This window comes from Myotis yumanensis, unplaced genomic scaffold (genome assembly GCF_028538775.1).
Source record: "Myotis yumanensis isolate MYYU_CA2020_CCGP unplaced genomic scaffold, mMyoYum1.0.hap1 SCAF_4, whole genome shotgun sequence".
Lineage (NCBI taxonomy): Eukaryota > Metazoa > Chordata > Mammalia > Chiroptera > Vespertilionidae > Myotis > Myotis yumanensis.
Window position 1 is genome coordinate 112,829,169 of NW_027223755.1, and position 22,588 is coordinate 112,851,756.

Consider the following 22,588-nt stretch of genomic DNA (forward strand, 5'->3'; position numbering starts at 1 on the left):
CCCCGCTGGCAAGTGTACATCCCCTGAGGGCTCCTGGGCTGCCAGAGGGTTGTCTGACTGCCAGCTTAAGCCCAATCCCCCGGGGAGCAGGCCTAAGCCAGCAGGTGGTCATCCCCCGAGGGGTCTCAGACTGTGAGAGGGCACAGGCCGGGCTGAGGGACCACCCCCCCCCCCCCCAGTGCAAAAATTTTTGTGCACCAGGCCTCTAATATATATATAATCTGTTCTTGTGCCAGTACCAGGCTGTTTTGATTACAGTAGTTTGTAGTATAACTTGATATCCGGTAAGTGATTTCTCCAACTTTGTTCTTCTTTCTCAAGGTTGTTGTAGCTATGCAGGGTCTTTTTTGGTTCCATAGAAATTTTTGGAATATTTGTTCTAGATCTGTGAAATATGCCATTGGTATTTTAATAGGGTTTGTGTTGATTCTATAGATTGTCTATGTATGGACATTTTAATCATGTTAATTATTCCAATCCATGAACATGGTATATGCTTCCACTTATTTGTATATTTCTCAGTTTCTTTCTCCATTGTCCTATACTTTTCCAAGTCCAGGTTATTTGCATATTTTATTAAATTTATTCCTAGTTACCTTATTTTTTTGTTGCAATAGTAAATGGGATTGTTTTCTTAGTTTCTCTTTCTGATAGTTCATTATTGGTGTATAGAAATGCAATTGATTTTAGGATATTGATTTTGTATCCTGCTACTTTTCCAAAATAATTTATTAGATCTAATAGTTTCTTGGTGGAGTCTCTAGGATTTTCTATATATAATGTCATGTCATCTGTGAATAATGACAGTTTTATTTTCTCCTTTCCAACTTGGATGCCTTTTATTTCTTCTTCTTGTCTGATCCCTGTGGCTAGGACTTCCAATACTATGTTGAATAAGAGTGGTGAAAGCGGACATCCCTGTCTTGTCCCTTTCCTTTTTGCTCATTGAGTATGATGGTGGCTGTAGGTTTTTCATATATGGTCTTTATGTTGAAGTATGGTCTCTCTTTTTTTAAAAATATATTTTATTGATTTTTTACAGAGAGGAAGGGAGAGGGATAGAGTGTTAGAAACATCAATGAGAGAGAAACATCGATCAGCTGCCTCCTGCATACTCCCTACTGGGGATGTGCCCGCAACCAAGGTACATGCCCTTGACTGGAATTGAACCTGGGACCCTTGAGTCTGCAGGCCAACACTCTATCCACTGAGCCAAACTGGTCAGGGTAAGTATGGTCTCTTTATTCTCACTTTGGTTAGAGTTTTTAATCATAAATGGGTGCTGTATTTTATTGGATGCTTTTTCTGCATCTATTGATATGATCATATGATTTTCATCTTTCTTGTTGTTTATGTGATGTATCACATTTGTTGATTTGTGAATATTGTAACAGCCTTGCATCCCTAGAATAAGTCCCACTTGATCATAGTGTTTGATGTTTTAATATTTTTCTGGATCCGGTTTACTAATATTTTGTTGAGGACTTCAGCATCTATGTTCATCAGGGATACTGGCCTGTAATTTTCTTTCCCTGTAGTGTCTTTATCTGGTCTTGGAATTAGGATAATGCTGGCCTTGTAAATATAGCGTGGAAGTATCCCTATTTCCTTCCTTCCTTCCTTCCTTCCTTCCTTCCTTCCTTCCTTCCTTCCTTCCTTCCTTCCTTTCTCCCTTCCTCCTTTCTCTTACTTATTTGTTGGTTAATCCTCACCCAAGGCTATTTTTTTTCATTGATTTTTAGAGAGAGTGGAAGAGGGGGAGAGAGGAAAGAGAGAGAGAGGACATTGATGTGAGAAAGAGACATCGATTGGTTGCCTCCCACATTCACCACCTCGAACCCACACCCAGCTAAATGCCCTAGGCTGGGAATTGAACCCGAGACCCTTTAGGCCTGACTCCCTGACCACTGAGCCATGTTGGCCAGGGCCCTCCTCTAATTTTTTGGAATAGTTTGAGGAGGATAGGTGTTAGTCTTTGAATGTTTGGTAAAATTCATCTGTGAGGCCGTCTGGTCAGGACTTTTGTTGGTTTGCTGGGAGTTTTTTTTTCTTTCCTTACTGCTTACATATCATTAGTTGCTATTGGGCTACTCAAGTTTTCTGATGTTCTTGATTGAGTTTTGGAAGATTGTATGTTTGTACGAATTTGTCCATTTCACCCAGGTTGTCCCATTTGTTGGCATATAGTTGGTTGCGATATTTTTTACAGTCCTTTGTATTTGTGTGATGTCAGTTGTTTCTTCACTCTTTCTTTTCTTTAAAAAAATTTGTTTTCATTTTATTTTTCCATCACCTTTTATCTCCTTTATGCCCTATTCCACCTCCACCCACTCCACCTCTGCAATCACCACTCTACTGTCCATGTCCATGAGTTCTCTCTCTCTCTTTCTTGTTTTACTCAATCCCTCCACCCCCTCTCCCCCCACCCCCGCACCACCCCCTGCACTCCACCAGGGCTGTCTGCCTGCTCTCCCTCTATGAGCCTGTGAGGTCAGGTGGTGCTTGTCTTTCTCTGTCACTTATTTCACTTAGCATAGTGCTCTCCAGGTGCATCCATGCTATTGCAGAGGGTAAGATTTCCTTCTTTTATACAGCCGAGGAGTATTCCATGATGTAAATGTCTCACAGCTTTTTTATCCTCTCATCTCCTGATGGGCACTTGGGCTGTTCCTTAACCTCCCAGCCTCAGTCACCTCGGTAGAAAGGGAGCTTTGTGGTAAGAATCAGAGGTGCTTTATGTAAGGCAATGGGCACATGTGCAATGAATGGTGCTTGTTATTGCGTGGTCCTTCTCATCGTTAGCAAAACCAACTTGTTTTTCCCAAGCACCCCGCCCGTGCTCCTGCAGCTACCCACCTACACTGGGGCGCGTTGTACTTCCTTTTTCTCTTTATTTTTACAAGAGGCATTTTTTTTCCTTTGAAGAAAATGACTGAAATTTAAACAAAACAATGAAAAACTTTGTAACCCCAAATAAACACGGAGTGAAGCGTCCAGGCCCCAAACCTATTTAGTGGTTCATGCTCCATTCCGCCTGTTATTCCCCCGGATTATGCTGCGGGCACAGCGCCGTGGCTGGTGCCTGCACCTCCTGGTTCACACCATGTCACGCTTGGCGGTTTGTGATGTAATTGAACTGGCCACAGTCTGACTGCTTTCCCTCTGGATTTGTCGGTTTGTTCCCTCATTTGCTGTTGGCCTTCCCCACAACATAAGCTCCATGGCTGTTTGTTGAATGAATGAGTGAAGTCACGCATGTCCTTGCTATGAAGGAATTTAGAATACTAACGAGTTGACACGTATTGAGCATTTTCTGCCTCCCAGTCACTGAACGCAGCGTTTACATACATGGTCCTGTTTAATTCTCATAGCCACCCTATAAGGCGGGAGCTATGAAATCACCACTTTACAGACAACAAAACCGCGGCACAGAGAGGGGAAATTCTTGTTTCGCTCAAGGACCTGGGATGGAAGCTCAGGATCGCCTGACGTCCTACATGTGTGGATGGGATGTCAGACAGTGCACAGGCGTGGGGATGGGGTGTCAGGCAGTGCACAGGGCATGTGGATGGGGTGTCAAGCAGTGCACAGGGCGTGGGGATGGGGTGCCAGGCAGTGCACAGGGCGTGGGGATGGGGTGTCAGGCAGTGCACAGGGCGTGGGGATGGGGTGTCAGGCAGTGCACAGGGCATGTGGATGGGGTGTCAGGCAGTGCACAGGCGTGGGGATGGGGTGTCAGGCAGTGCACAGGGCATGTGGATGGGGTGTCAGGCAGTGCACAGGGCGTGGGGATGGGGTGTCAGGCAGTGCACAGGGCGTGGGGATGGGGTGTCAGGCAGTGCACAGGGCGTGGGGATGGGGTGTCAGGCAGTGCACAGGGTGTGGGGATGGGGTGTCAGGCAGTGCACAGGGCATGGGGATGGGGTGTCAGGCAGTGCACAGGGCGTGGGGATGGGGTGCCAGGCAGTGCACAGAGAGCAGAGTGGGCCCTGCCTGCTGGAAGGGAGCCTGTAGGAAGCCTCCAGGCATCGTGGACCCTGTGTTTGTGCTCTCCCACCGGGGACCCCATTTCTCTCTCTCCATAAGGGACTCAATTCCTTCCCCTCCAATACCCGCGGACACACGTGTGGTTGGGTTCCGATACCCGAGTGGCTAGCTGGGCCTCACTCATTGCGGGTTCTGTCTCACGAAGTCTGAAGAGTACATTCTCGGACTGAAGGATTTTAAGCAAAAGTGTGGAAGCTCATTGCCAGTGCATACAGACTCCCCTGGGGAGGGGCCCAAATGGGGAACCCTTTCTCTCTAGGATGGACCAAGCCTAGTCCAGTGAGTCTCTTCGGGGGTGATAAATGCTTGCAGTTTCTTTGTCTGCTCACCCCACTTTCTGAGTGGACCCTTCCTTATCTCCTGCCCCCTGTGTTTTTCCCAACTGGCCACTTGCCCCTGTTCCCTGCATGGTGTCAGTTTCAAGGTTTCAAAGCAGCCCGGTGCCCGCTCTCCTCCTCCCCTGTCATGTAACAGTCTTTTTAAAAAATATATATATTTTATTGATTTTTTACAGGGAGGAAGGGAGAGGGATAGAGAGTTAGAAACATCGATGAGAGAGAAACATCGATCAGCTGCCCCCTGCACACTCCCCACTGAGGATGTGCCAACAACCAAGGTACATGCCCTTGACCAGAATCAAACCTGAGACCCTTGAGTCCACAGGCCGACGCTCTATCCACTGAGCCAAACTGGCCAGGGCTGTCATGTAACAGTCTTGTCGACAATCTGGGGGCCTGGAGTGGTCCCCGCCGGTCACTATGTGTTCCTCTCCAGGGACCCCCTTCCCTACTGCCTCTCCTATCTCACATCCTTTCCGCTTGACAGATCCTCTTCGTCCTGGTGGATGCAGACGAACCCAGAAACGGACGTATCTTCGAATACTTCCGGATCACAGAGGTCAATGTCCCATCCGTCCAAATCCTGAACTTAAGCTCTGATGCGAGGTACAAAATGCCTTTCGGGAGCATAACCTTCCAAAACCTCAAGAAATTTGGCCGCAGCTACCTGCGTAGAAGGGCCAAGGTAAGTTTGTTCTTAAAGAAGGTTTATCCAGAACCTCAAAGTCACCCCTTTTTTCCTAATTCTGCTGGCTCGGTCATCAGAATGAAGATGGAGAATAAAGGTGAGTCTCAGCTTCAATGTGGGGAAATACCCCCATATCCCCACCTCTAATCTATGCAACTTCTGATCGGTCCTGACCCTATAGTTGCACTATCCATTCTTTATACTCAAAGTAAAGGCGTTTCCTTGGCAGGATTACCCACTGAAATGTAGGCTCCCCCAGGGCTGACACCCTTGTTTCGGATTCTGATGTAAGAGGTTTCCTTGGCTGCCGGGCTGACCAGCAGACCCTGTGCGGTGGATGAACAGATCACTCCGACACAGGTTTCTGTGTAAGCGAGGGCTAAGGGACTCTTTTACTTTAGTCATAAAAGCAGTCCTGTTTGCCTGCCTCGTTGGCTTTTATTGTAACAACAGCTTGAACTCAAATTAACCTCTAAATACAATCAGCAGGGTAAGCATCCTTGAGAAAGTATATGCTTCTACAAGGTCAGTTCTTAAAGACTAAACATAGAGATTCTAGCAAAACACCCTGGGGGATTGGACTTGTTTGGAAAAGTCAAGGCAGGGGCTGCTGCCTTCGGCAAGGTCCCCTCTGAGGCCCCCAACCTTTCAGAGAATCCTCCTTACAGACCTTCCAACCAAGTCCCGGGCTTCCCCACACCTGGCCTGGGGGTAGGGCTTGCTTGGGGACAGAGAGGGCTCGGCTGCAGGAAGTACTGAGGATTCAGCCTCACGGGCTCGGGACCTTGATGGGAGGCTGGACGGGGGCTATTTTGCTGAAAGGCCGGAGAGGCAGCAGGGGTGGTGCCTCCCCTGCCGCAGCACAGCCTCCCGCTGCCTCCTCAGCACCTGCCCCATCCCCAGCCGCCTGTGGGATTAGGGGGCTGCAGCTTTTATTTTCTAAATGGGGACACTTTTGAGAGCACTGGTGATGTTCTTTAAAAGTATTCTGGAGCAACTTGCCAGGCTCACCAGCGTGTACGGTGACCTTTGCTCTGCGGCTTCTGTCTACGTCCCCACAGATGCCACGTCCCCTGCGGCCCTCAGGGGAAAGCTGTCTTCTCTTAAGCACATTGTCCTGGGCCAGTGATGGTGAACCTATGACATGTGAACTCATTTTTTTGGTTGATTTTTCTTTGTTAAATGGCATTTAAATATATAAAATAAATATCAAAAATATAAGTCTTTGTTTTACTGTGGTTGCAAAGATCAAAAAATTTCTATATGTGACACTGCACCAGAGTTAAGTTAGGGTTTTTCAAAATGCTGACACGCCGAGCTCAAAAGGTTCGCCATCACTGTCCTGGGCCAAGTCTCAGGCTGGTGTCCTCCGTGCCTCTGCCGGGTCACGTCTCCTCATCCTGCCTTCAGGACGCCCTGCCCCAGGTTCTCCGGACACCGTGACTGTGGACTTGATCTGCTCCTGCCTCCTGTTGCTGCTGTTCTCTGATCATCCCCCTTTTACTCTCGGGGCTTTCGCTCTTCACTGCAGACTTGCCCTCCACCCTGACTCTGCCATCATTTCCAGGATGTCAGTGTCCAAACCCTGCTCTCTCTCCTCCCATAACTGGTGTGCCCATGCCCTGGAGGCCCCGTGCTCTACGCCACACTTGGGGGAAGGCGTTCCCTCTGAAAGCCGAGTTCCAGCTTCCGTCCTCCTAGCTCCCTTCCCCAGAGCCCACAGGGTCTCCGGGCTCCTGATCCCATCGCACACGCTCTTTAGCGGCCCCCTTTGTGGGCCTGGACTCCAGGGCGCTTCGCTCTGATGCCGATTCTCTTCACTCCTTTATCCCTCCACCTCCCACCTCTTCTCCACCTGTAGCATTTACCAGGCAAAACCACAAGCTTGGCTGAAGCTTGCGGGCCAGCGCCGGAGAAATGAGCATCACTGTGAGGCAGGCTGGCCTCATGGAATCACAAGCCAAACCTCCCACAGGCACTGAGACTGTCCTGACAGCTCCGTGTAACTTCCTCTTAGTTCATTCTCGCAATCCCGGGCCCTATGTCTCCTCGCGCCTCTTTCCACGCTCAGGCTCAGCTGAGCACTCTACTCAGATCAGTAAGAACATAGAAGGTTCTAGGGAGGGCCCCCACTTTCCAGCGCCACATCCACAAGCCTACTTGGAGCTCTGCCCGTTCTCTCTCTCTTCCCTCTGGTTACCTCTCAGAGGTGCCCGTCTCCCTGTCAAGGGCCAACAGGGTCTCTTGTGCCCTTGGCTAGAAAGGAACATCCTTCATGTAACTTAGGAGCTCTCCCCGGTGACAAGTCTCCATCATGGTCACCACTTCCCATCTCTCAGGCCCTGTCCTCACACCATCTGTGCTCTTTTGGGAAGAATCTTCAAGTCCTTTCCACAAGCTGGAGTGGGGAGGGGGGCGGGCATTGTGGGAGAGGAGTTTGTTGAGCTGGGCAAAGGCCAGACAGCAATGACTTGTAAGCATATGAGGGATCTGATATCCTAAGAGCAGTGGGAAGGCAGAACTGCTGGTAGGAGAATAAAGGTGTGGAGAGGGTTAGGAGGAGAGGCAGGAGAACACTGGGGGCTGTGAGAGGCTTTAGGTGGGAGATGAAGGCCACCTGGACTAGGTTGATAGCAGTGCAGACAAAGAGAAGGGTGTGGATTCAAGATGTTTTCAGAAAGCAATGTGTGTAGAGAAAATGTATGTTCTGAGATTGACACCACTTCCTCCAAAGAGAAGCAAGAGCTGAGCTTGTTGTTTCCTTCCTTCACTCACAGACTATTCATTGAGGTTCTAGTCTTTACCCAGCAGTGGACTCCCAATGCGGAAGGAAGAAATGCCTCGTGTGGTAGAGACACATTAACCAAATACCAGAAAGATGAACATGAGTAATAACGTTGCATAAGTGATACAAGGAGCAGCACCAAGTGTTATGAGAGTGTGTGGTACCAGGCACTGAGCTGGTCTTGGGAAGGTCAGGGAATGGTTCCCTTAGCGTAGTTCTGAAGGATAAATCCGAGTTCACCAGTGAGAGAGGGGAGCAGAGGGGTGAATGAAGCCTGGGGGCAGCTCTCCCTGCAGAACAGCAAAGCAAACGCCTGAGGCGGGAGGAAGGCCAGCCCTCTGGGGGAATGGAAGCCCGATATGTCTGACGAAAGCACAGACGAGGGTGATGAGCTTGGGGAGCGGGCAGAACCGGGTGTGATGACATCGATCGTGTAAGTTATCTTGGCTTTGATTCTCGGTGTAATTGGGGACAGCTAACATTTTGTGGGGGAATAAACTCAAGGTATTAAAGACAGGAAGCTAGCTCTCATCTAAGCTTTCTAAGAATCAATTACAGGCAAACTGCCTTTCTCCAACATCTCCCATCATGAACAATTCCTTCTCGACCAAATTGTTCACAGAAAAAATGTCTCTGCTGTTGAACCAAACTTCAATCATTAGCACAATTTTAAAACATAAAGAGGCCGTCGAGAGTGCTGCTGTTGCTCAGGGTGTGAAAGAAGCAACCACCACAGGCAATTGAAGGGGTAGAAAAACTGTTGTTGATTTGGATAAAGGGGAAGCAGTGAGCCCTGACAGCGTTTCAGAGGCGGTGATCTGTGAAACGAAGATGCCGCATGCTGACCCGAGACGCCCCCGAACCAGTGCTGAATGTGATTCCTTTAAGCCCCCGAACCAGTGCTGAATGTGATTCCTTTAAGGCTGGGAAGGGGCAGTTTGATCCATGTAAAGAAAGAAGTGTTTGTTTATAGATCAAACAGCACATTAGACATGCACTGTATATAAGAAAGGTTAAAACAGGGAGTCATTTGGGGGTCTGGAAAGGATGAATTACATTTACATTATTTCTAATGGGAAAAATGATTTGGTTTTCGAACAAATTGCTTCTCGAACTGTTTGGAGCCTGGCCTCCTCCTCAGCCCTCTGACCCCCATTTGTCCTGGACAACCCAGCCTGACATCAAGCTCATGATGGACCTCAGCGTCACACACGCTTTCCCAGGGTCTTGTAAGAACAAGAGCACATGTTCCATGGTTTCCAGGGAGGGCAGGGGGCGGGCAATGAGGGGGGAGGAGGTGGGACTGCTGACCCTTCTCGGGAGACCACTGACCCCTCAAAGTGCTTCCTAGAAACATCAGCCCAGTGAGGAGGTCCCGCTGCACTGGGACCAGGGGCCGGTGAAGCAGCTCGTCGGGAAGAACTTCCACCCCGTGGCCTTCGACAAGGAAAGGGATGTCTTTGTGATGTTCTGTGAGTATCTCCGCAGAGGCTGCGGGAGGTGTGGGCCGGATGTTACTTGTCAAGTGTTCCTCAATTCTCGGACACCCAAACCTCCCAGGTCTATCTCAGCACCATCCAGGATGGTCTTCAGACTCCAAAGAGTTTGGATCAAGATGCTATCAGCTAACAATGCAACTGGGCCCCAAATTAAATTCTTGGAATGTGTGAAATTCCATCCACATACTCCAGGCCTGTGCTTTCGTTGTTTTTAACCTATGTTTTTATTGATTTCAGAGAGGAAGGGAGAAGGAGAGAGAGAAAGAGAGAGAGAGAAACATCAATGACGAGAGAGAATCATCGATCAGCTGCCTCCTGCATGCCCAGTACTGGGGATGGAGCCTGTAACTGGGAATTGAACCTCGACTTCCTGGTGCATGGGTCAATGCTCAACCACTGAGCCACACAGCCAGGCCTGTGGCTTTTAATGAGGGCAGCGCTGATGGCTGACATGCTTGAATGCTGCACACATAGGCCTGCTCACGTGCTCTCATTCAATCCTCACAGCATCCTTCTGAAAGGAGCTGCTATCATTGCTCCCACTTTACAGGCAGCGAATAAGTACCTGAACTGGGGTTGAACCTGGGCCTGACCCTGTGCCTGCGCTGTCACTGCCACACGGAGCAGAGGTTCTGGTTTGTGTCACTGATTGAGTGGCGACATTTAACTCCCTGAGTGGTGTGTCCAATCTGGGGACCCACATCATGCGTGGAAATCAGTGAGCATGCCTGGCATTGTCAGCCCGGACACATGAGAGCTCTTGTTGCTGTTATCATTCTTTAGTTTCCAGGCTCATCTACAGACAAGGCCTTTTCCTCACTGTTTCTCATTTTAATGCGACATCCAAGGCTGGGGACCTTCTCCCCCCAGAGGCACAGAGAAGGGTGACGGTGCAGGTACTCATACATCCATGTATGTAACTGATGAAGCTTCGTTGATTGAGCCCATACAACCAGCCAGGCATGAGTTTGCTATTTCCACACTCATTTCCTCCTCAGAACAAGCGTCTTAGGGAGGTTCGGTGGATCCATCCATGATCCAGACCAGGGAAGCCGGCCTCAGAGAGGTCAGTCACATCCCCCAGGTCACACAGTAAGGTGCAGGCAGAAGTTCAAAGCCAGCTCTGATGCCATCACTCCTGGGAGGGAGAGCTAAGGGCCGGTTGGCATCGCCAAGGCCTGTAGGTCTCACTGGAGTGGACTCTCACCCGCAGGCGGGTGCTCAAGGCCTGCTGCCTGTGACGAGAGGCGGGTGGCCTTGCTGTGCTTGCCCAGCGCCTGGAGCCCTGCGGATGCCCATTGGTTCTGGGAACGGGCAAAAGCAGCCGCATTTTCTCGGAAGCAGTGCTGCTAGACTGGTCCCTTGGGATGTGGCCATGCTGCTCCTACCTGCTCCACGCAGGGCCCAGGGGCTCCTGAGGAGTGAGGAGGGCAGGTGCTGCCGAGGGCAGGCGGTCTTGGAGGTGTCTGGCTGGTAAATGGAGGGTAATCGACCAAATGCAGTGTCTGGGCCACGGAGGCCACCCCTCACGTGAGAGAAAAGAACTTCAATGGAAGGAGAGAAGGTGAGGCCTGATCACCTCTCTGTCTCAAAGCCGCTCCCCGATTTCCCTCCTGAGGACAAGGTGCCTGGGCCAGACTCAAAGCTCCGTGAACTGCTCATGAGGAAGCCCGGGGGCACCTTCAGGGCGGTTGTACTGACCACCACCTCCTGCTCACTTCTCCGCCATCTCCTCCCCAGGGCCAGGAGGCAGGGTGGCACCTGGTTCACATCAGAGCAGCCTGCCTGTAACTTGCACTCCTCTGGTTAATTGACTAGGTCAGTGGTTGGCAAACTGCGGCTCACGAGCCACATGCGGTTCTTTGGCCCCTTGAGTGTGGCTCTTCCACAAAATACCACGTTCAGGCGCGCATGTACAGTGCAATTGAAACTTTGTGGCACATGCCCAGAAGTCGGTATTTTGTGGAAGAGCCACACTCAAGGGGCCAAAGAGCAGCATGTGGCTTGCAAGCTGCAGTTTGCCGACCACAGGACTAGATGACCTGGGGCTAGGAAAACTCCTGAGCTCACACACACATGCACACACTCTCAGGCATGCACACATGCACACACATACGCACTTTCTGGCAGAGCATCTAGAGTAAATATTTTTCTTGTTTTTCTGCTTCAACTGGAATGGAAAGCTATGCTAAAGGCAACAAAGAGCAGAGGAAACCTCCCAGCACGGGCAGTGCCAGCGTCGGGTGGGAGGGCAGGCTTTTACTGTGCCCAGGTGGCGTGCTTGAGATGTAAATGGCCTACGTGCCATTGCGATAAAGAGGGGGCGCAATTTCAAAGCCACGGAGCCTTGCTAGGACCGGGCCTGTGTTTCTGGGAGCTTTGAGGTGGGCTGTGGCCTCAGCGCAGCCCTTGCCTTGCAGACGCGCCTTGGTGCAACCAGAGCAGAGGGCTGTTCCCCGTGTTGGAGGAGTTGGGCATGAAGTACCGAAACCACTCCACAGTCACCGTCGCCATGATTGACGTCACCGCAAACGACATTCAGCTGGTGCACCTGGACCGGCACCCCTTCTTCAGGCTCTTCCCCGCCAACTCGCAGCAAGTGAGGGCTCCGGGGTCTTGGAACTGGGAACCGGCCATGTGATTCTCATGATGCAGTTTCTCCTATCCCAGCTCTGCCTGCTGCCAAGCCAGCCTCGCGTTCAGCTCCAGGCATAGCTGCTCTCCTGCGCAGAGCGTTTTCCATTTGCTCCCACAATGGTCCTAAGACTCACTGTCACTGGCCCAGCTTAGGGCTGCTGACCTCTGACCCCATCACTGTGGCCCAGTGGATGCAGGGGTTTGGAGAGGTCAGGCCCGGGCTCTATGGTCCCTGTGGCACCCAGACTCTAGGGGGAAATTGCCACATGAATGCTGGGGTGCAGTTGCTGGAAGAAGGAGAAATGCTGGGAGAAAAACAATCCCTGTCTTTGACACTTTGGTATCATAGTCAGCGAATGACATCCGTGTTCAAGGAACACTCTCCATGCTGTTTGGCCCAGTGGGGCAGGTGTCAAAGAATTACAGCCAAGGTGCCCCTCCCGTGAAGGGCGTGCCGTCCTCCTGGTGCAGCAGGTGCGGGTGGGGAGTCGTGGGAAGTGAGCTGGATCCGAGGCTGCTCTGCCGCAGACCTCCCCGTAGCTGACAACTGTTCAGCCAACCAGTGGGCGGTGAGCAGCTCCCTCATCCTATTAAAGGTGCAAGAGAAAGGGAAGTAGCGATGCTGAGCAGCAGCATGTGCCGGAGGTTATGGAAACTAGGAGCTATTCTTCCTCCTCTTGTAGTAATAACAGGAATAGCAAATGTGGAGCGTGCTCACCGCGAGCAGGCACGCCCTCAACACTCTCCACGCAGGAACCCACTGAGTCCTCTAGCAGCCCCAGGCGGCGAGGGGACCTGCATGCTGCAGGCAGGGAGGGGAGTCAGAGAGTTAGCAGCTAGATCGCAGTGCTGCGAGGAGGCCAGAGGCAGAGCAGAGCTCCTGCAGGTGGCCCTGGCCTGCCCTCTGAGGGGTTTTTATCTTTACCTTGGAGCCTTGGCAATGGGGCTCAGAGGCCAAGGAGCCTGCCCGTAGCACGAAGGCAGTTGGGAATTCCACCCATTCATCCATGCAGCGATCCCCGTCTCCTGCAGGCGAGGCTGCGCCTGACTGTCCGCTTTCTCCCCAGGCGGTACTGTACACGGGAGAACACACCGTGAAGGGCTTTTCTGACTTCCTGGAAAGTCAGATCCAGGCCAGGACTGAGGAGGGAGATGAGGTAAGGTGAACAGCACCCCTGGATTCTTAGATCTCACAGAACAGGAGGAGCTCAATGGCTAGGGCAGTGTGTGAGGCCCCTGACCGTGTGCCCCATGGAGATAGAGGGTAAGCAGTCAGGGCACTTAGCTGAGGAAGCAGATGACAGACTTAGAGACCTCAGGGAGGGCGGAGGCTCTAAGGCCACTCGGGGCTCCCCAGGCTGCACCCTGAGCTTCCTGTCCCCAGCAGGTAACCAGGTGTCCTAGCGGGATCCCGCGCTCTGATGACATCATTCTCCTGAGCAGTGGGATGCCAGTCTCCACCCTCACTCCACTCATGCTCTGCGAGCCCCTCCTGGAAGGTGCCGTGTACATTAGTGAGGGCCCTTCCCGTCACCATGTCAGAAACACGACTCTCTGGCTTAAACAACAGAGAGGTTTATCCCTCATACCTGGCAGAGCACCAGGCCCGGCGCATCAGATGCTCACACTGTCTGTGTCTCCCAACTCTTTCTTCGGTGCTGACTTCATCTCCAAGGAGTCGCTTCCACCTGGAGGGCCAGCGATCGCCCTGCGGCACTAAACAAACACCCTCCCCGCTTAGCAAGCCCCTACTTCTCATAGTCCCAGCAGATGTCCTGGGCAGGGTCCTATTTGCCAGGCCTGGGCCACAGGCTCAGTCCCCGAGCTCAGCAAGGGGCAGCCACACCCCGGGGACTTAGCGTGGAGGAAGGATGGCTCCCCGCGGGCAAAGCCACACGTGGGCACTCCCCCCAGCCAAGCCAACGGGCCTCGTGCCCACTAGATGCTCTTTGGATGATTCCAGGAAAAGAGGGTTTGGCAGTTACCATCACAATTATCACATACTTTTTGCCTCTTTATTTCTGTATCCTCCTCCTTCCTACCCTCCCTCCTTTTCTCGGATAGCTGACGTCTGTTGAGCAAAGTGAAGTGACAGAAGAGGAGGTACTAGCTAAGGAAGAGTTTCCTGAACAGCAGTTGCCTGAACTGGAGAATGTGACCAAGTTGGAAGAGCCAGTTGGGCAGAAGGAAACCACTGAGGAGTTGGGGGAGGAGGGGGAGGAGGGGAAGGAGAGGGCAGAGGAGGAAGAGGAGGAAGAGGAGGAAGAGGAGGAAGAGAAGGAAGAGGAGGAAGAGGAGGAGGTGGCTAAGCCAAAGGAACCACCAAGACCTGAGCAGAAGCCAGGAGTGAAGGAAGAGCTGTAGCTTTCTCCAGGGCAGGCAGGAGGCAGGTGCCTTGTCCAGGTTCTGGCATGACGCTCTGAGGGACCTACTCCAGTAACATTGCATTTCCCTGTGGGGGTGGGAGGGGCTGGCTAATAAAGGCTCTGGGTGTTTCCCCTCTGCTCTAGTCACTGCCTGTGTGCCTGGGGGTGCTGCCTGCAAGAGCCTAGGCCTGGAACTCAGACAGAGCTGCGCGGGAAGCCCTCAGGGCGGCACTTCATGATCACTGCAGCAGTTTTCCAGAGCATGGAGTTTAGAGGGGGCGGGCCTCTTAGCCACTGTGCACACACCACCTCGCCCGGGGGTGGGGGTGGGGGGCACAGTTTGGCTAAAACTTTCCAGGGAGGGGCATTGATTTGTTTGCGTTGCACTTGGGCACAGTAAGAAAGATCCAACCCCAGCGGGTCCTCACTCTTCCACGGTCATAAGTGACCCAGTCTCTCCAGCAGTGATGCCCCAGCCTGACTCCACCCACTTCCTCCGCTGACCCACCCACGGCCCCTGTGTCCACCCCATGCGGCTGCAGTGGGCTCTCTGCCACTCTGTGCCTCTGGCCGGCCCCCTCCAAACTCCATGCTCCGGAAAACTGCTGCAGTGATCACTTCACAAGCCACAGCCAGGCAGGCTTACAGCACCACCTTGTGTAAACCTCAAATGGCATCTTTGTTGCTTTTAGAACAAAGTCCAGTCTGCGCACCGGGCCTTCAAGGCCCAGGAAGGTCTGGTCGGTGATCTCTCCCACTCGATTCCTAGGCTCCAGACTAGTCTTTGAACAATTCAAACTCTTCCTCTCTCTTCATGGTTACTACTTCCGCCGGAACGCACATGCAATACACGCTCCTCCCTAGACCTTCTCGCAGCTGTGTCCCTTTTATCCTTCATCTCAACCCAATGCCACCCCCTGCAAGAGGCTTCCTGGCCGCCAGGGTGTGGGAGCATCAGATGGTCTTGCTCTGCACTCTCCTGCCCGCTGAGCGGGAGCCGGGGAGCAGGCCTGCCTCCGCCCTTGCATTCCCCAGCCCAGGACTCTGCCTGGACATAGCTGCTGCTCAATAAGTGTTCATGGACCAAGTGGGATTCCACGTCAGACCGCAGAAATGCAGGATTCCAGTCACCCGACAGGGACAGGTGCTGGCAGTGTTGCCCTGAGCCAAATGCGACTGGGTGAGTTTCCTAGCATTGCCTTGACGGAGACCACACACAGCAACACATGTATTCGCTTCCAGCTCTAGAGACCAGAAGCCAACCCAGTCCCACGGGCTGGCCTGGGGCCTCGGGCCTGGCCCCCTGCAGCACCCCCTGATGTGCTTTTCTGGCTTCTGGGGGCTGCTTGTGTTCCTTGGCTTGTGGCTTCTTTCTTGCTTGAGTCTCCCTGGCCTCTTGTTTCACCCTCACATCTCCTGCTCCTTCGACTCTAATCCCTCCGCCCCCTGCCCTTGTAAGCATCACTGTGAAGGCAATGCTGCCTGGAGAACCTCTTCATTCCAAGATCCTGAACTTAATTAAACCCAAAGTCCTGTTCTCTGTGTGACACGCATGCGTTGGGAGATTAGCCATAGACACATCTCGGGCCATTCTTCAGCTGACACAGACTGGGACTGCTCATTGGTGCATTTCTCAGCAAAGTGGTACTAGGTCTCCTCTTGGGAAAGGAACCAAGGCCTCCACAAGCCACCGGGGCCTCCACTTTCTACCCATCCTGTGAGGCAGAGGCCACTCCCACCCCAGCCTCACCCAACCTGGCCTGTGGCATCCAGGTGAAACGGGAAACGCCTGGGCTGGAACTTCCTACAGGGGCTGGTGCTAGTGTTCGGGACACGATGCAAGACCATGTGGCTTCCGGTTGCAGGAAGGGTCCGCAGGGGCTGCTAGGACAGCATCACTTAGAACAGAGGCCTTGACTCGTCATGAGCTGGGGACTGTGTGTTACCTGCAGGCCCTCTGGTGTGATGGGGCCTCAGGAAGTGGGGGAGCTGGTGGGGGGAGCGGGACAGGTAGGTGGGCCAGGTTATGTCCTCTGTTGGGTGGGTCTTCTTCCCTGGCTCACCCTCTGCCCCTTCCCAACACACTCTACTCTCACAAAAACCCTTTGTGTTCTGTGTGATCAACTTTTCAAAACACCTTTGCTCTCTCAAGACCTAAAACCATTTATTCCTGTAACTCTCATGGCTGAGCACGGAATGTTCTTTACCCCAAGGAAAGCCATACATCACAAATACGAGTGACGTTTAAGCTTTAGTATGGACTTAGCACAGCTGCTGTGCAAACTGGGGGGACTGCCCCAACCACTCTGAACGCGTCCTCTCTGTCCCTGCTGCATTGTATGAGACAGCAGATACGGGAGCCTTGACAGTGTCCAGCCCAAGGAGGCCTCAGTGACAGCCACCAAGATGTGGAGCTCGTCTCCTGCCGGGTTTGAAAGTTGAAGGAAACGTGTTCCAGGAAATAGGAACTGCTGAGAAATGGAGCAAGGTTTCCTCAAAACCAAATATATTTGAGCTTTGGGCGAGTCTCTAGGAGTAGTTGAGGGGACATTGATTGAACTTGGCAATAGGGCCGTCTTGGTGACACTGAGCAATGCCAACGGAGCTCCGATTTGGAAAGCAAATTGGTGTGAACAGAAGCGGTCAGTGGTCAGAGCCATCTTTTGAGGAGTTGGACTATGAAAGGTGGACAGTTGGGTGGTGGCTGGAGGGGGTGTGGGTCCAAGCAAGGCTTCTGTAGAGAACACTCCAGTGGCGGAGAGAAGGGCGAAAGGGGGTGAGTGAGGATGAAAGAGAGGAGCTCCGAGCAGAGAGAAAAGTGCTGCCTCCACCGGCACGGGTGGGGGGCGGGAGGCGGGGGCGTGGGCCATGAGGCTGAGGAGGGAGGTGAAGGCAGCACAAGGCCGCCACAGCTCCGCTACATGCGCGGGGCTCATTGCTGTCAAGCGCAGGCAGTATTATTATTTGGGGGTGGCAGGGCCATGGAGGTGACTGCCATTAAGGGGGCAGCTTATTGGAGTCACCGATCCCGAGGGGAGGCCGGCCCTGTGCCGTGAGGGGCGCAGGGCAGCACCGGGGTGAATGGTGGTCCAGGGGGAAGGTGGTTTCCCGGGGAAGCAGCAGGCAAGGGGGTGAGCAGGCTCGGGGCTGGCCAACTTGAATAGTGTCAGTAGCTCTGGGACGGGGAGGGGGCGCTTCCCAAGGTTGCCTGGCGCCTGACCCCGGGAAGTTGGGCAGGGAACAGGGACCTGGGTGTGTGAGCCCCTCCGGGGGTCTGGGGTGAGGGCTTCGGGCCGGTAGGTTTGCACGTGAGAGACGCTCTCTCAGGCCAGCTCTCTGCTGTCTGTGGGAGTCAGCGGCCCTGGGAGGGCGATCACCCCCAGAGGTGAGAGCGTCCGATGCAGAAGCAGATCTGCCTGTACTTGTGCAGTCTCCAGCCCACACTCCCAGTCTCCTGCCCAGATGCCCAGACACCACGAGCCTCCGCCGTGCACTCTCACAGACGCCCGGGCCTGAGTGTGCCGGGCCTCGTGGACACCAACCAGAAAGGACATCGCCATGCAGGCGAGAAAAAGCACATTAAAAACTTCCATTCATGTCTTTGTTCCTAAGCAATAGAAGGAAAGGACGCATTTCTGCAGGGACCAAAACAGCAAAGGACACAGGCGGCCAGGGCCAGAAAGAGGGCACGTGGTAGGCCCCAGAGGTGACAACTCAGCATGGAGGGCTGCAGAAGTGAGTGAGGAGGTGTTGCTGACATCTTTTCTCAGGGCCGTGAGCACTGCGGTGGATGTAGACCGGCATTCACACAGCTCTGGGCAGCTGTTCACGAAGAGGGATCGGAATTCTTTTTCTTTTAAAAAAAAATATTTTATTGATTTTTACAGAGAAGGGAAAGGGATAGAGAGTTAGAAACATCCATCAGCTGCCTCCTGCACACCCCCCGCTGGGGATGTGCCCGCAACCAAGGTACATGCCCTTGACCAGAATCGAACCTGGGACCCTTGAGTCTGCAGGCCGATGCTCTATCCACTGAACCAAACCGGTCAGGGCGGGATGGGAATTCTTAAACCTCTGCCACCTCTGTGACGGGACGTTTTCCTACAAAATTAGCCCGAGGTGACGGCCCGGGACTGCCAGTCACCCGCCACTAAAAGACAAAGGTCACAAGGGCCCCGGGGAGCCCGGTCCACACACATTGCTTTTCCTCAGCACGAGGGACTCAGGCGGCTCCATCCTTGGTGGGGCAGAGGCAGGAGGTGGAGCCGAGGTATTTTCTCCCCGCGCTTGTGGCAGCCTCGGCACTGACTTCCATGGCAGGCAGGCCCTTAGTGCCTGCCTTTCCTTCAACCAGCACAGCGAAGTGACCCCAGGAAGGGAACACGATGGCCTCCTGGCCGACAGTAAGCGACTGATTGGCATTCAGATGGCTGACTCCAAGGTCCATTCGGTCCTGAAGTTTATCCACCCGCCAAGGGCCCTTCCGTGTGGGAACGCAGGTTTCTGTGTCACAGGGTGGGCCTGGTCCCAGGTCTGCAAGACTGTCTGCCTTTGACCTTCAGCCTCTGTCAGCTCCTCTCCTGCTCACATGGGGACCCTGAGAGTGGGACACCTCAGAGTGCGCCCTCTGCAGGCTGGGGGAGCCTGTGGCCAGCCCAGGCCCCTGCCAGTGCCCACGAGGAAGCTTGGTCCCCGCGCGCCGCCTCCCCAGGTAATTCCTGACTGAGGAGCCTCTGATGCCAAATGGGGCAAACAGGCCTTGTGTCTGCAACCAAGGGTGACCCTCTGCTGGCCACCATTTGGGGACTCTGCCCATTAGGAAAGCGACAGCCTCGAAGCCTAGAAAAGGAAAAGCCCTGTGAAGGGGGACTATTCCAGCCCCCAGGAAACGGCTAGAGAGCAATGGGAGGAGGGCGGGCCGCGGGCAGCTTCGTATAGGGGAGCACTCACTTGGAAGATGGAGATGGTTCTCCGTCTTCGGCTCAGGTAAGGCACCTGCAGGCTCTCCAGCCACCTCTCCCACCTCGTCTTCCATGGCTCCCATTCTGGTTTAGAAGCGGGGGAAGCAGGGGCAAGGAAATGAAGAAATTGGACACTTGGGTCAGACCTAGATTCTTGGATTCTTGGTAAGTCAATCGCCCTTTCTTTGAGCCTTTGCTTTCCTAACGACAATGACGACTATTTGTTCACATGTTCACCAAATATTAAGTGCCTACTTAATGTTAATGAAGGCCTGAGGAGGATAATGCAGTACACAGAGCATGCTGGTATGCTGGGCCCTGCTGTGCATGCATCCTTCTACTTCTTCCCTGTGACAACAAGATGCCCTGAGTTATCACTCCATAGTATTTTCCAAACTATGGATCAAACCATTCACTGGTCATGACATCATTTGTGGATTATATCCAGAATCTTCTTTTAATTAAGCACAATAGAATATGTCAGCAAACAATACACACGGTGACAATAAGAACTGCTTTATAGAACCTTTATTCCGTGTGTGTGTCTGTGTGTGTTGTGTGTCTTTGCATGTGTGTGTCTGTCTGTGTGTCTATGTGTCTGTTTGTGTCTCTCTGTGTGTCTGTGTGTGTTTGTGTGTGTCTGTGTGTGTGTCTGTGTGTGTCTGTGTGTCTGTGTCTGTGTCTCTGTGTGTGTCTGTGTGTGTTTCTGTGTGTGTCTGTGTGTCTGTGTCTCTGTGTGTTTCTGTGTGTGTCTGTGTGTGTGTCTCTGTGTGTCTGTGTGTGTGTCTGTGTGTGTCTCTGTGTGTGTGTGTGTCTGTGTCTGTGTCTCTGTGTGTGTCTGTGTGTCTGTGTGTCTGTGTGTGCACATGCATGAGCGGATGCTCTGGGTCCTGGCATGAGAGACTTCCCTGTAGCAGGTCCTGACACAGGCCGGAAAGCCCTGCTCTAGGACACGAGTTCTTCTGAAGACGTCTTGCACAGCTTGGCCCCTCATGGGCCCTCGGTCTGTGGGAGCAATGACCCCTGTTTCATCGACAAGGAAACTGAGTCTTAGCGAGTTGAAATGCCTTGCCCAATGTCACTGTTCGGTCCTGGTGACAGGCTCCAAGTTCCACATCTATGACACCATGTGACCCCCTTTTGCTGCTGTGACAATTGGGGTATCAGTAGTTCCCATCTAAGAGTACTTCAGCCAACGGAATGACATCAGAGGGCCCATTGAAAGCGTTGAAATGCATTGTGAAGGTTAAGAGCTGCAAGAGGTCTGTTTTCCTGGGCGTGTCGCTCTCTGTTTGGCACATAGTAGCTACTCAATAAAAGCTGTGAATGAGTAAATGGATGTAGGCGTGCCAACAGCGCCCCAGCCGCAGATCAGGGTTGGCTGTTAAACCGAAAGCTGCCTCCAGCAGGTGATGCCTCAGACGCTCCTCATGTTGCTGCTCCTGCCGCGGAGGAGAGGCCCTGTCTCTCAGATGCACCAAGACTGGGGAGCCTCAGCTGGAAGAGGGTGGGTCACAGAGAGGAACCCCCCGCAGCAAGGGCCAAGTGTAGCTCATGTGTACGGTGCCTCCTGGAGCACCCTCAGCTCAGGGACAGTGGTTAGGGTGTGTCCATCCACCCACCTGTTCCCAGGGCTCAGGTTTCAGGCGAGGAGCCCCACGGGCTGACTCGTTCTGCCTTTGGGCGGGTCTTCCCCGAGCCCGAGGAGCTGTGAAGGAAGGCAAGAGAGGACGGGCGGCTGTGCGCTCTGAGCTCAATGCTGTGTGATCATAACTACAGCCACTGATGCCTTGGACGCAAGTAAGTGGGGTGTGTGTGTGGGGGGGCGGCAATGCACCTTCAGCTGGAGCAGCCTCCACCCCTCCCCTGTCACACTTGGGCTTCGCGTATCTTTTATTCTAAGTGTGTTTTTACACTTTAATGTACACGGGCCTCACCCAGGAATAGAGGACTGAGACTCTGTGTCTGACATGCTCCTCGGTGATGCTGAGGCTGGGGCCTGGGACCACACATGAGGCGGATCCGAGACTCACGGAAGCCCCAGGACATGTTCCACAGGAGAGATTTGAACACTCCCGGTGGCTCCCCATTAGCGCCCCTTTTAACCGGAGGCCATTCCACCCGGGTGAGCATTGCCCTCACTCTGCATCTGCTTCTCCCAGAGAAGGGAGTGGGGTGCCCCCTGGAGTTGGGGGGCTTTGGGCCAGTAAATGCCACTGTGATGTCATAGTCAATTGCACAGCAGCTCCTGGCCTGCCACCTGCGTCTGTGTCCTTGCTCTGCTGCTTAACAAGTGGCTTGAGCCTTCTGAACCCGTTTCCTCTTTAAAATCAGGGTCGATACCGAAGTGACCCCACAGGCGCCTGGTGAGAATCCCACATAGAAGAAGGAAAGGGCGACGCCCTGTGCCGAGCGCCCAGCGACTGCTGACTACACACGGGCTCCTTATTCCACTGTCATCACTGTCATGGGGGCAAGAAACTGGCTGCCACTGCGGGGAAGTGAGGTGAAGTGGGGGGCTCAGAGAGGAGGCGACGCTGAGCGGCGCCTTAACGAAGGTTTGCCATGAAAGGAAGGAGACGGGGAAAACATAAAATGTGCAAACTGGGCCAAGGGCAGCGGCCACTGGACCCGAGCGCTGAGCTCGGCCTTGCTCCTCCGAGTGCGGAGGGGGCGCATTCTGAGCCGGCTCCAAGGCGCTGCTTCTCCAGGGGCGGCCGGCGGGCAGACATCCCGCAGGGGTGTGCTCCGCACGGTGCCCCGCTCTGAGCTGGACTCTGCAGGCAGCTGCTCTGCATGTCACAGCCTGACCGCCTGAGGGAAGGCTTGGCGGCCACCACTCCCCCACCAGCGGCGCGCCGAGTGCCACGGGCGGACTGCACCGCTGGGCGCGCCTCCTCCGCCCCCCCAGCCCCCCCCCCCCTCCCGGCCCCGTGGGCTTCAGGGCGACTGGGCACATCCTTGCTGTGTCTGTGACCCTGAGACACGCCCGGGGTGGGACCTGTGGGAGGTGCGGTGCAGAGGAAGATGCGCATTGGGCAACTAGAGGTGCGCTGCAGGCGCAAACAGGACTCCAAGGGCCCTGGTGAGACCAGGGGGAGGGGCGGGCGCTGAGAAATGCCAGCCCCAGGGGAGGGCCCACTCCTGTGTGTGAGCTGCATCTGTCACTGACAAGCGATCCTTCCTGCAGACAGACAGTAACAGTAGAAGCAAGCAGTGAAATAGTTACTTCCAGCAGCTGTATCGCACTTCCCTCAAGGGTTAGAA

General features: G+C 53.5%; 1 protein-coding gene across 1 annotated transcript in view; it reads left to right on the forward strand.

Annotated features, from left to right (window-relative positions):
- PDILT (protein disulfide isomerase like, testis expressed) overlaps positions 1-14,425 on the forward strand; it is a 34,281-nt gene extending 19,856 nt beyond the window's left edge. Inside the window, exons 7-12 of the mRNA XM_070411679.1 lie at positions 4,873-5,070; positions 9,210-9,330; positions 11,778-11,956; positions 13,062-13,151; positions 14,059-14,198; positions 14,286-14,425. Of these exons, the coding sequence (XP_070267780.1) occupies positions 4,873-5,070; positions 9,210-9,330; positions 11,778-11,956; positions 13,062-13,151; positions 14,059-14,198; positions 14,286-14,358 (801 nt within the window). The 3' untranslated portion in view covers positions 14,359-14,425. The remainder of the gene's footprint in view (positions 1-4,872; positions 5,071-9,209; positions 9,331-11,777; positions 11,957-13,061; positions 13,152-14,058; positions 14,199-14,285) is intronic.
- The last annotated feature ends 8,163 nt before the right edge of the window (positions 14,426-22,588 follow it).